We start from the raw sequence: 13,095 nt of genomic DNA on the forward strand, positions 1-13,095 counted from the left end.
GGTTCTTTATTGGTACTATCATATTATTTTATAAAAAAAATTCGTCATATTTCGTAGTGTTTCGTAGAATCTCGTAGCATTTTGTAGTGTTTTAATAAGATTATGCAAAAATTGTTTGTATTTTGTTAATAAAGACTAACTTTAGACTTTTATACACTAGAGTACTATTGTATTATTTTGTAGAAATTCCTAGTGTTATTTTGTACTGTTGTATTATTTTCTACATGCAAAAATGTAGTTTACTTGGCAATCACGGAGACAGGGGCTGTGAGGGAACATTGTTGGGGCATTTGTCCAGTTTGCTGCAAGTCTTTGTTCTGATTTTATATATACCGACACAAGTATTTTGAGCTTGTACAAGAGAAATCAGAAATGAATCTGCAGTGATTCCACCTAAGCAAACAAAAGCAGCAAACAGCCTTTAAGTGGTTTGCAGCAGGTCTAGGACAACCTAATATCCTTCTAACTTGCACTACATTTTGTACGTGTGCTATTTTGTTAAGATCTACGTTAATCAACCCTATGCAATCTCTGAATATTATGGATGCTTCATGGAGCTCTAATGATGACGTCTTCCCGTCTATCTTTGAACTATGGTGAGCAAAAGAGGAAACTCCTAGACTAGCTGGGGCGTGAATGTCCGGATACCAGGCTCTCTTCCCCACTACAGAGTAGTCCTCATGTAATGTGGTTTGCTGGGGGTATTGAGGGAATTTGTCCCAACAAGTTGGGTCGGTGCTGATGCCTCCGCAGCAGCTCCTCCTAGCCTTAGAATCTATGCAAAAAGTATTAAGTAGAAATAAGACAGTAAAAATATATTCAAATCCTAACCTCAGCCAATTTGCTTCACAAACAATTATACATATGACAGTAATTCTGTAGTATTACTCAATGCAATAATTGTCCATAACTTCAAATGATTCTTGTAATTCTAGTTTAATTGTGCCTAGTACCCACGACAACTTTAATACATGGAATATTAGGATGTTATTTTGAATGGACCTTCCCGGAGCAAAAGCTCCTTGGTTCTTGGAGATACATTTTCCCAATAAAGGTCGTAGTCTCCTAATAATGATTTTGTAATGATTTTGTAAGAAACATTGCAAAGACTAATTGTTCTAAATTCAGAAACCTTTTACAGATTCTCCACTTTCAGAATTACGGCAATGTTTGTGTAATTTAAAAGATTTATGGGTTTGTTACCTTGAAAAATATCCTTGATCATAGGGATCACAGTGTCATTAACTTCCTCCCAGCAATCATGGAAGAAGGATGCATGTAAACCATCCGGTCCAGGGGCCTTAAGCCCACCAATACTTTTCACTGCTTCCCAAATTTCCAGGTCTTCAACAGGTTTTAGAAGCATAGTATTATCCTGCGCAGAAATACAAGGTTCAATTATAGCAGCAAACTCATTTGTTACAGAGTTATTTAGAGATGTAGTAGCACTAAATCTCTTCTTAAAATCCTAGGTCAGGGAAGTCGTTTAAGAGAGCTGCATTAGCCAAAGCTCTATCTAGTCGTTCAAAAATAGTATCATCATCATCTTGATAATTTTTCCAAGTATAAGGCACACCAACAGCATTAATGGAAAATAAATTCGCTCTATTCATCATGTCAATAAAATTTCTCATGTAAGTTGTAATAACTTGACTACCTCCTAGCTTCTCATCTAGAGAGGTAATAGTATTAAAGTCTCCAATTAGGAGCCATTTTTCATTATGTGTGGGTTTGAGGTTAATGATGTCCTCCCACAAATTTGCTTGTTTATGTTTCTGAGCATAAGCATAAACAAAAGTTGCAAAAAGAAAGTCATTTGTAGTCAAATCAGTTATTTCACAATGTATGAACCTGTCATGAGGGACAATGACATCCACTTTTACCATTCTAGTTTTCCAAAATAAGGCAATTCCGCTAGATTGTCCTACCGCATGCATAAAAAAGGCATCATCATAAGGAAAATGATTCATTCTATTTAACATAGTAGTAGTTCTGGTATCCTGAAAACAGAATACATCAGGGTCAATAGATGACGCATAAAAAGAGGATTGTGCCTTACACCCTGACCAAACACTACCTCTACAATTCCAGCTTCAGATTTTCATGGGATGGGGTTCATTTTTGTTACAGAGGTGCTGCCATCCTCCAAAATAGTTCCAATAGCAACATTTTGTTAACCATGTATTGATTAGCCTTAATTCTGTCTTAGTTCTGTTAATTCTGTTAGTCATAGATAGGGTCAGCAGCTCCACGTGTTGGTTGTTGTGTGATCAGCTGCCAGCTATAAAAGCTATTGTACTACTGCTCCTCTGTAACTTTTAACAGAATCAATATATCAAAACTTCTTTTTCTCTCAAGCTGTTAAGCTTTCATGGTATCAAGAGCCCAGGCTGTGATCCGGTGAGATTTTTCGGCGACGGCTACGATCACACTTCACAAGCTCAGCGAAGCTTTGGTTTCCATATCTCATCACTCGACTTAGTTCAATTTGTCATAATACTCAGATATGTTCATCTTCTCAAACCCTAGCTTCTTCCTTTTCTGCTAAATCGCACTGTAGATCTCTCTAAATTTGAAGATCTTGTTGCATAATTGATCTGTTCTTGAAATACTTGATTCAATTTCATAAGTTGATTGAGACTTGCCTGTTGCTTCTTGCTTAATGATCAGTAATTTGCATCTATGTTAGTGTTGTAGTGTGTGATAATCATAATCCCTAGCTTCGATTTCGTTACTCTTCCATCGAATCCTTTATTTCGTTGCTCTTTCTTCGAAACCTTTCCATATCTAAAACCCTAGCGTAGTCTCAGCTTCAATCATGAATACTTCACACACTCCCGTGTTCCTTCCTAACATTTTGCCTTGATGAAACGAACTATCCTTCATGGCTCTTTAGACTTGAATCATTTCTAAAAAGCTTACATCTATATGGATTTATGGATGGATCCATTCCATGTCCTGAACAGTTCATTCGTGGTCCTGATGACACTCTAATCATCAATCCGGATTATGATGCTTGGAAAGCACAAGATCAGAATCTTGTTAATATGATAGGCCAAACCCTAGGACCTAAGGCAGTGAGATGTGTTGTTGGATCACGTTCAGTTGCAGAAATGTGGTCTAATCTGAAGAACAAATTTGCAGCCTCTAATAGGCAGAATGTCATTCAGCTTAAGGCTAATATGATGAGTATTAAGAAAGGAAATGATTCAATTGAAACCTTTCTTGATAGAATTAAGGATGCTAGAGTTGCCTTGGAGACAGTATGAGTTATTGTTGATGATGATGACATTGTGGTGTTGGTTCTAGCTGGTTTACCAAATGAGTATGCTGCTATAAAGACTGTGATTAGGTCTAAAGAAACCTATGACATGGCTCAACTTAAGTCTTTGCTTAAGGCTGCTGAAATGGATGTTCTAGGAGAAATGTCTCCACTTCTGTCATCTCCTTTGACTGCAATGATTGCTCAATCTCCAATACCATCTACTCCAACTTTCTCTCCTCAACAAAGCAGTCCAACTACTACAGCTGTCCCACCTGGTTTCTCCCCATTACAACTTCAACAATCTCCTCATACCCCACAAAGTGCTTCCTCTAGCTCGAATACCCCCACTTACATGTCTCACCCTACAATGAGCTATGGATATGGCATTAATCCATTTATTGTTCTTGATCAAATGATGAGTTTCTACGCTGGAAGAGGCAGAGGTCAGATGAACAATGGTGGGAGAGGTAACTTTGGAGGAGGAAGAGGTAACTTTGGTGGAGGCAGAGGTAATGGTAATGGTGGATATGGTAATGGAGGAAATGGTACTTTTCAGGGAAATGGTAATTTTGGAGGAGGCAGAGGTAATGGTAATCGTGTATATGGTAATGGAGGAAATGGTAATTTTGGTAATTTTGGAGCAGGCAGAGGTAATGGTAATGGAGGAAGTGGACATGTTGTATGTCAGTTTTGTGGCACTGTTGGTCACACTGCTAAGACTTGCAAGAACATTACCAACAATGCAGGTGCTTCTTCAAGCACACAAGTGGAGTGTCAGTACTGTGGAAGAACTAATCATACTGCAGATAGGTGTTACTGGATTATTGGTTTTCCAAATCAACAGCAACAACAATCTCCAAGTGACAACATCTCTGCTATGCTTGCAGCAGCTGTTCCTGCATCTCAACAATTCTGGTTAGCCGATTCTGGTGCAACCAACCATATGACTTCTGAAATTCAATTGCTCAACAATGTGGCTCCATACACTGATGGTGATTCTGTGCAAGTTGGTAATGGTAATTTTTTAAATATAACTCATACTGGTAATGCTTCTCTTGGGGATATGAAACTGGAAAATGTTCTTCTTATACCTGAAATTGCTGCACACCTATTGTCTATATATCAGCTATGCAAACAAAATAACTGTTGTGTTTGGTTTGATGAGTTCATGTGTGTGATTCAGGACAAGGTGTTGGGCATAATTATGTACAAAGGACTGAGTAACAATGGTGTATACCCCATTCCATTCAATCTTCCAGTTGCCAGACTTCATTCACTAACTTCATCATCCAATTCTTCATCACCATTGATTCAGCAGAGGAATAAGGTTCAGAAAATTCAAGAAAAGCAGTTCAAGTCTCCACTTTCTTCAGCTTTTGTTGGAAAGTCTGTTCAGCAATCTCTTTGGCACAAGAGATTAGGCCATCCTGCAAATGAAGTAGTTAATTACATGTTGAAAATGAACAATATTAGTAATGTTTCTGATAATACTTCAGCCATATGTGAGGCTTGTGTGTTAGGAAAATTTCACAAACTTCCTTTTCCGAAGTTTGAGACAAGGTCTATTAATCCATTTGAACTTGTTCACAGTGATGTTTGGGGTCCCTCTCCATATTTGTCTCTTGATGGATTCAAATACTTTGATCTTTTTATAGATGACTGTTCTAGATACACTTGGATTTTTCCCATGAAAAATAAAAATGAGGTTCTTCCATTTTTCCAAGCATTTCATGCCTTTGTTAAAACTCAGTTCTCCTGTTCTATAAAGACTCTACGGTCTGATGGAGGTGGGGAATACACAAGTAATGCATCGAAGGATTTTCTAAGTAAAAACGGAATTCTGCAGCAGATTTCATGTCCTTATACCCCACAACAGAATGGTATCTCAGAAAGGAAGAATAGGCATATTCGAGAGACAACAGTTACTATGCTTCAGACAGCTTCATTACCTCCATCCTTCTGGTATCATGCTTGTGCCTTAGCAACATTCCTTATAAACCGAATGCCAACTCCAGTACTTAAGATGAAGTCACCATTTATTGCTCTCTACAACAAGCCTCCTGCCTTGGATATACTCAGAGTGTTTGGTTGTGCATGCTACCCTTTGATTTCTCCTGTTAAACACAACAAACTTCAACCTAAGGCAGTGAAATGCATTTTTCTGGGATTTGCTTCAGGATATAAGGGTTATATATGCTATCACATGGACAGTAAGAAGTACATCATTTCAAGACATGTATTCTTTAATGAAGATTCTTTTCCATATTCAGTGATTCAAAAATTGATTGAAACAAATATGAAGAGGCATAAAGAGCAACAAGAGGCCCAACCATTTGTTACTCAACACCAGTCTTTTGTACATTGCCCAACATCAGTCCTCTCCACCGCAGTGAACAATCAAACACCACAGTCAGGTACTCCTCATCCTTATCATTTGCAGTTATCTATGTCTCTGCCTACAAATGTTGAATTACATAGCATTGGTGATATTGCTTCTTCTGCTAATGCTCATAATTCTGAAAATCTTGCTTTTAGTCCTCAAGTCCATACCTCTATACAGTTTGAGCAAAATAATGGAGATATTGCGGTTAATATAGAGCCTGGAATTGGAGTTGACTTAATAGTTCATAATTCTGCAGCAGCTAATTCTGGTACTATTAGTAATGTTTCAGACTCCAATATTCTACATCCAGTTGATAGTTTAACAAATGCAACAGTCAATGATCACATCATGCTAACCAGGGGCAAACGGGAAATTTTTCCTAAAAAAGTTTCTTGTCTATTTTGACAGAACCAAGCTTAGACCCTGCAGATTTTGAACCATCCAATTGGAAATCAGCTATTAAAATTCCTCGGTGGAAAGCAGCTATGCAAGAAGAGTATGATGCTTTGATGAATCAAAATACTTGGATTCTCACTCCTTTGCCTCCAGATAAAAACTTAGTTTCATGCAAGTGGATTTTCAAGATTAAAAGAAATGCTGATGGTTCTGTTGCTAGGCATAAAGCACGATTAGTGGCTAGAGGTTTCAGTCAAGAATATGGGGTTGATTATGAAGAAACTTTCTCTCCAATAGTGAGACATTCCACAGTGAGACTCATTCTTGGCTTGGCTTCAAATTCTGGTTGGAAACTTCATCAAATGGATGTTAAAAATGCATTTTTACATGGTATTCTTCATGAAGAAGTTTATATGGCTCAGCCTCAGGGTTTTGAAGATCCAACTACCAATTCAACTTATGTGTGCAAGCTTAATAAATCTTTGTATGGCTTGAAACAAGCTCCTAGAGCCTGAAATGACAGGTTTACTCAGTTTCTGCCTTCTATTGGTTTTAAATTTTCCTATGCTGATCCCTCATTATTTGTTAAGCAGTCAGGTTCTGCACGAGTGTATCTGCTTTTATATGTTGATGACATTATAATTACTGGAGATAGTGAAGACATGATAGCTGAGGTCAAAGAAGCTTTGCAGACTGAGTTTGACATGAAAGATTTGGGAGATTTAAATTTCTTTCTTGGTCTTGAAGTTAAATATCTTCCAGATGGAATTTTTGTTTCTCAACACAGATGTGCTAGAGAGCTAGTCCACAAAGCTGGAATGGATCAATGCCATTCTCATTTAACTCCTTGTCAGTCTGGAGTAAAATTGTTTAGAGATTCTGGTGATTTGCTAGATTCTCTTGATACAGCTCATTTCAAGAGTTTGGTTGGTTTCTTACAGTATCTTACTTTCACCAGACCAGATATAGCTTATAGTGTGAATTCTATATGTCAGTTTCTTCATTCCCCAACTTCTGATCATCTTCTTGCTGCTAAAAGGGTTATCAGATATATTAAAGGGACTATATCTCATGGTATTCTATTTAGAAAGAATTCAGTACAATCAAATACAGGAAAATGTTCTATTTCTGCCTCTCTACAAGCATATTGTGATGCAGATTGGGCAGGTGATCCAAATGAAAGAAAATCTACTACAAGCTTTGTGATTTTTCTCAATGGCTCTCCTATTTCTTGGTGCAGCAAAAAGCACAATGCTGTCTCTCGTTCTTCTACTGAGGCAGAGTATAGGAGTATGGCAGATACATCTGCTGAACTTATGTGGCTTACTAATCTTCTCAAGGATCTGCACATAAAGCTTGAACATATCCCAGTGTTGCATTGTGACAATATTTCTGCTCTTGCCCTTGCTACAAATCATGTACAGCATTCTAAGCTCAAGCATGTAGAAGTTGATGTGCATTTCACAAGAGAACAGGTTAAGGCAGGTTCAATCAAGCTTCAATTTATATCTTCTCATGAACAAATTGCAGATGTCTTCACCAAAGGCTTGTGTTCTCCTCAACACACATATCTTTGCAGCAACTTGATGATTGGTTCCCCACATCAAGCTGAGGGAGGGTGTTAACCATGTATTAATTAGCCTTAATTCTGTCTTAGTTCTGTTAATTCTGTTAGTCATAGATAAGGTCAGCAGCTCTATGTGTTGGTTGTTGTGTGATCAGCTGCTAGCTATAAAAGCTATTGTACTACTGCTCCTCTGTAACTTTTAACAGAATCAATATATCAAAACTTCTTTTTCTCTCAAGCTGTTAAGCTTTCACATTTATAACATTTAACTTTTCTATAGACATTGTCATACATAAAATACACATCATGTTTGCAAGAGAACAATTGAAATAATTAATATTCACTTCTTCAAAACGAGAGATCATCTAAGTGAAGTGAAGGCACACAAGCTCAATTTCACCAGTTTGAGTTAAAAAGTACTCTTTAAAACTAAAAGGAGTACCACGAACTCTTTCATCATAGTTAAGGAACCATGACAGAAGAATGGCATCATACGATAAATTGGTCGAACAATTTATAGAGAATTTAGGCCAAATGCCAACATGATACAGATTTCCAGAAGTAGGGTGATCATATCCAAATCTTCTAGTGGTAATAAAATGCTCAGAATCCCAACTCCAAGCAAACATCAAATAAACTCCAATAAAAAGTAAAGTCGAACACCAATCAAACAAAAAACTAGAGAAGAGACAGAGACATACCTGGATTGGATAAAAAAAAAACCCAAACATGAAGTGGGTAGTCTAGAGTTCCGTGAACCAAGCCTTGCTTACTCGCATGCGACCAGTCCCCAACTGGTAGATGATTCTGTGAGTTCAGCGTAATCGCCGCAAAGCTTCCGTTGGAGGTACAATCAGGCAACCATCGATTGGGAAGTTAAGGGAAAATATACCAGCTTTGGGTACTATCGGTGTGGAAGAATCGAAGCAAATTGGGTCTACAAATGACTGGGTCAATGTAGGTTTTGGTTAGACAAGAACTAATCGTAATGAGGGTTTCCTTTGGACTGTTTTGATTAATTGGTAGAGCCAGCTTGCTAGGAAAGATGGGAATGTCGGTGGCGAGGTCTATGTTTGGCAACGGTGGCCACCATCGGGTATCTGCGGCGGCTTTGGAATTGAATTGGACAAACCCTAACTCCCTAAGGGAGCGTTAGGGCGAGGGGCGCGTGTCATAGCTGTTAGCATAAGTGAGCTGTGTGTGAGTTGTGTAAAGCAACAAACATGTTACTCATGGTGCTAGAACAGCTAGGATTCATCATTAGTGATAGTGCTAATGTTCAAATCAATTCCTATAAATAGCTAGCCTTGTATCAGATCAGATATCAATCAATATAAAGCAGTATAATCACCTCATTCAAGTTGGTATCAGAGCCTTCGTGCTCTTTTTTTTTCGCAGTTTTTTTTTTCTGGCCGGCTACGACGCTCCGGTGCTCTTCCAGTCCTCCGGTGCTCTTCCAGCCGCTGCATACCTCCGGTGCTCGCCTCTCGACATCGCCTCCGGTGCTCGCCTCCATAGCTGCTGCCTCCCTTCACCTTTCGTTGCCCACTGTCTCGCCGCTGCTCCTCATCGCCACCGCCGCATTCCAGCATCTCTCGCCGTGGCCGCCTGTCTTTCCGCTGCTCCTCATTCGTCGCTGCCCGTCGCTGCCCTCCTCGTTAGTCACTGCCCTCCCCGGAGCCCGGAGTCGTCACCACAGGAAGTCGCTGCCCCCCGCACTCCGTCACTCCTAGATCCGCAGTCAACCCGAGGTCGGCGCCGCTGCAGCCCCCGACGTCGCCGTTCCACCAATGCTACTGCCCCCGCAGTCGTCATTCGGCCGGGCCGCCCCCCTTTTTTTCCACAAATTTTTCGGGTTCTTTGTTCTTCTTCGGAGCTTTGGGGATTTTCAACCCCAAAAAACCATCCGGATCAAATCTTAATCCGACCCGGCCCATACAAATTCCGACCCGACCCATACAGAGTTGACCCGGATCCGACCCGTCAACTCGACCCGACCCGAAAATATCTAACCCGGATCAGACCCGTCAACTCGACCCGACCCGGACAGATTTGAACCGGATCCGACAGTACAAGTGCACCGGCCAGTGTATGCTCACCGACAGTACAAGTGCACCGGCGACAGATTGTTCTCCATTTCTTGTATCTTTTCTTGCGGTCTAATCCGTGAATTTTACATTGTTTCCTTTTCAATGGGTTCTAGACACGAAGCGGAGGGTTCACAGCTTCCTGATATTCCGACCTTTGAAGTATCTGTCAAAGGTTCTGACAGTGGTTCATTTGGAGGCGCCAAACTCAACGGAACCAATTTTCGTAAATGGAAACGACTTATGACTGCTCACCTTCGAGGCATGCATAAAATGGGACATGTCACCGGCGTCACTAAGGCTCCTAGTCCTGAAGATGTTGTTGCCTACAATAAATGGGACGACGATGATGGTCTTGTTATGTCTGTCATGTGGAAAGCTATGAATGATGAGATCGTTGATTTGGTGGAGGCATGTAACACTGCGCAGGAAATATGGGAGACACTAGCCGGCTTATATACTAATGATTCTGATTTCATACAGGTTCATGAGTTAATGTACACAGCTTTGACAGTACATCAGGATGGGCAACCCGTGGCGCACTATTTCACCAAACTAAAGAATATTTGGGCTGAGATTGATGTGAAACGTCCTTGCTTGATAAAAAATCAAGAGGATATTATTTGGTACCAAAAGGAGAAGGAGCTTGAACGAGTTCACCATTTCCTAAAGGGTCTTGATGCAAAGCATACCAGTGCGAAAGGCGAATTACTCCGAATGACCGAACCACCTAGTCTACTCATCGCTTTCAACTATATCCGAAAGGATGAGTCTCAGCAGGAGAGTATTCTTCAGGCACCGGCTGTCGTTTCTAGTCTCACTGTTCGTGCTTGATCTCCGGCACCACCTCTTCCACAAGCACCTTCTGCTCCCCTTCACCAACGTGGACCACCACCAGGCTTCGGGAATCAGCCTCGTCCTCCTTGTTCTTATTGCCATGATACTAACCATGCTCGTGCAACCTGCTGGAAATTATATCCACACCTTAGGCCTAAAAGGCCTAATTATCTTCACCGAGCTAAAGCAGCCCTTGAATTAGTTCCGAAACCGGATATCTATGGTGTGGTTGGGCATGATCATCATACTGCTGGAGGAACACCTATAGCCTCCATCGTTGGCCGTGGTCAAATTGGTATGGCTTTCAATATTTCTCACTCTGTTAGTCTTGATACATGGATTATTGATTCTGGTGCATCTGATCATATGAGTTATGAAAAATCTTATTTTACCGTATTGTCACCTCCACCCGTACCATATGTGACTAATTCTAATGGTGAGGCATTTCCCGTGTTAGGGACAGGGTCTGTTCGTATTACTCCCACCATAGAGCTTCACAATGTACTCTATGTACCTGCTTTATCTCATCATTTGATATCTGTTCCCCAAATGAACGCTGACGCTCAGTGCTCTGTGACCTTTTTTCCTATGTATGTGATATTTCAGGATCTTCTCACCGGACGGGTAATTGGTCGGGGGTATCTGAGGGGCCGGTTGTTTCATCTGGATCTGACATATGCAGGGGACAAACCAGGGGGACAGCCTCGGACCGCTTTACTCTCCACTTCTGACAAGCTAAGTGAAGTTTGGTTATGGCATCGTCGCTTAGGGCATTCATCTTTTAGCGTTATGAAAAAATCCATGCCTACTTTGTTTATTAGTGTGGACAAGTCTTCTTTATGTTGTGAGACATGTGTTCTAGGCAAGAGTCATCGATCTACTTATTCTCCTAGTACTTCTCCTAAAAATTTTCTTCCTTTTGAATTAATCCATTCTGATGTTTGGGGACCCTCTAAAGAATCTACTATATCATGAATGCGATACTTTGTGTCATTTATTGATGATTGCACACGTCTTTCATGGATTGTTCTTCTTAAAAATAAAGATGAAGTCTTTTCAGCTTTTCGTGCCTTTAATACCTCTGTCCAAACACAATACAATGCCACCATTCGAGTTCTTCATTCTGATAATGGGGGGGGGGGAATATGTGAATCATGTCTTTCAGGAGTACTTTAACACACACGGGATTGTTCATCAAACAACCTGCCCTTACACACCTGAACAAAATGGGGTTTCTAAAAGAAAAAATCGTCATTTACTTGATATGGCTCGATGCATTCTCTTTAGTGCCCACATGCCTAAATACCTTTGGGGTGATGCTGTCCTTACTTCCGCCCATGTTATTAATCGTCTTCCATCTCGTGTCCTTCAAGGGAAAGTTCCATATGAGGTGCTTGCATCTCATGTCTCCTTACCCTCTTTTCATAATCTTCCTGCCCGTGTTTTCGGTTGTGTTGCTTTTGTTCATCTTCCACCACATCAGCGTTCTAAGTTGGATGCCCGGGCAGTTAAATGTGTGTTTGTTGGGTACGGAGGACATCAGAAAGGGTACCGGTGCTATCATCCCCCTACTCGGAAGTACTATGTCACTATGGATGTTACCTTTTTTGAAGATATGAGTTATTTTTCCTCTTCTGATACTGCTCTTCAGGGGGAGAATTCATATTTTGAAGAGCTGTATCATGGAGAGGTGGAGACAAGTGAGCCAGTCGATATGGTAACAAGTTCTGTTGAAATTACTAATGTGTCAGCTACACAGGCACCACCGGAGGTTGTCACTCAAGAGATCGAGACACCAGAAGCTGACAACACAACTGCCCCTCATGTCTCCCCTACCACTGTTTATACCCCTGACCAATGCTCTCCTGGTACAAAAGATCACTCATCTGAGGTTAGTCATTCTATTAGGTCTAATAGCAGACAATATGTTTTGCCAAATAGGTCTACTCGGGGACAACCAACAAAAAAATATGAACCTACCCTTCAGACTAAAGCCAAGTATCCAGTGGCCAATTTTATATCTACCAAAAGATTATCTAAGTCATATGAGTCATTTGTGAATCAAATATCTACTGTATCAGTACCTAACAAAGTGCAGGATGCATTGGGAGATCCAAAATGGAGGAAAGCAATGGAGGAAGAGATGGAAGCATTACAAAAGAACAATACTTGGGAGATTGTACCTTCACCATATGGCAAGAAGACTGTAGGATGTCGTTGGGTGTTTACAGTGAAACATAATCCAGATGGGTCAGTAAGCCGGTATAAAGCACGTCTAGTAGCAAAGGGGTTCACCCAGACATATGGCATAGACTATGATGAGACATTTGCACCTGTTGCAAACATGAACACTATCCGGGTATTGCTCTCTGTCGCTGCTAACTTGAACTGACCACTTAGGCAGTTTGATGTCAAGAATGCATTCCTTCATGGAGAACTAACAGAGGAAGTATACATGGATCTTCCGCCTGGATATGTGGCCGCTTTCCCAAGCAACTCTGTATGCAGATTGAGAAAGTCTTTGTATGGTCTTAAACAGTCACCTCATGCTTGGTTTGGA

General features: G+C 40.5%; 1 protein-coding gene across 1 annotated transcript; it reads right to left on the reverse strand.

Moving 5' to 3' along the window:
* Positions 1-298: 298 nt before the first annotated feature.
* On the reverse strand, positions 299-8,784 carry LOC126801889 (uncharacterized). Its single transcript, XM_050529373.1, has 3 exons — positions 8,313-8,784; positions 1,204-1,375; positions 299-775 (listed from the first exon to the last, which is right to left on the reverse strand). Exons 1-3 carry the CDS (start codon positions 8,340-8,342, stop codon positions 324-326), a joined length of 654 nt encoding a protein of 217 aa, XP_050385330.1. The 5' UTR covers positions 8,343-8,784; the 3' UTR covers positions 299-323.
* Positions 8,785-13,095: the final 4,311 nt, after the last annotated feature.

The sequence above is a fragment of the Argentina anserina genome, chromosome 7 (assembly GCF_933775445.1).
Source record: "Argentina anserina chromosome 7, drPotAnse1.1, whole genome shotgun sequence".
Taxonomy (NCBI): Eukaryota; Viridiplantae; Streptophyta; class Magnoliopsida; order Rosales; family Rosaceae; genus Argentina; species Argentina anserina.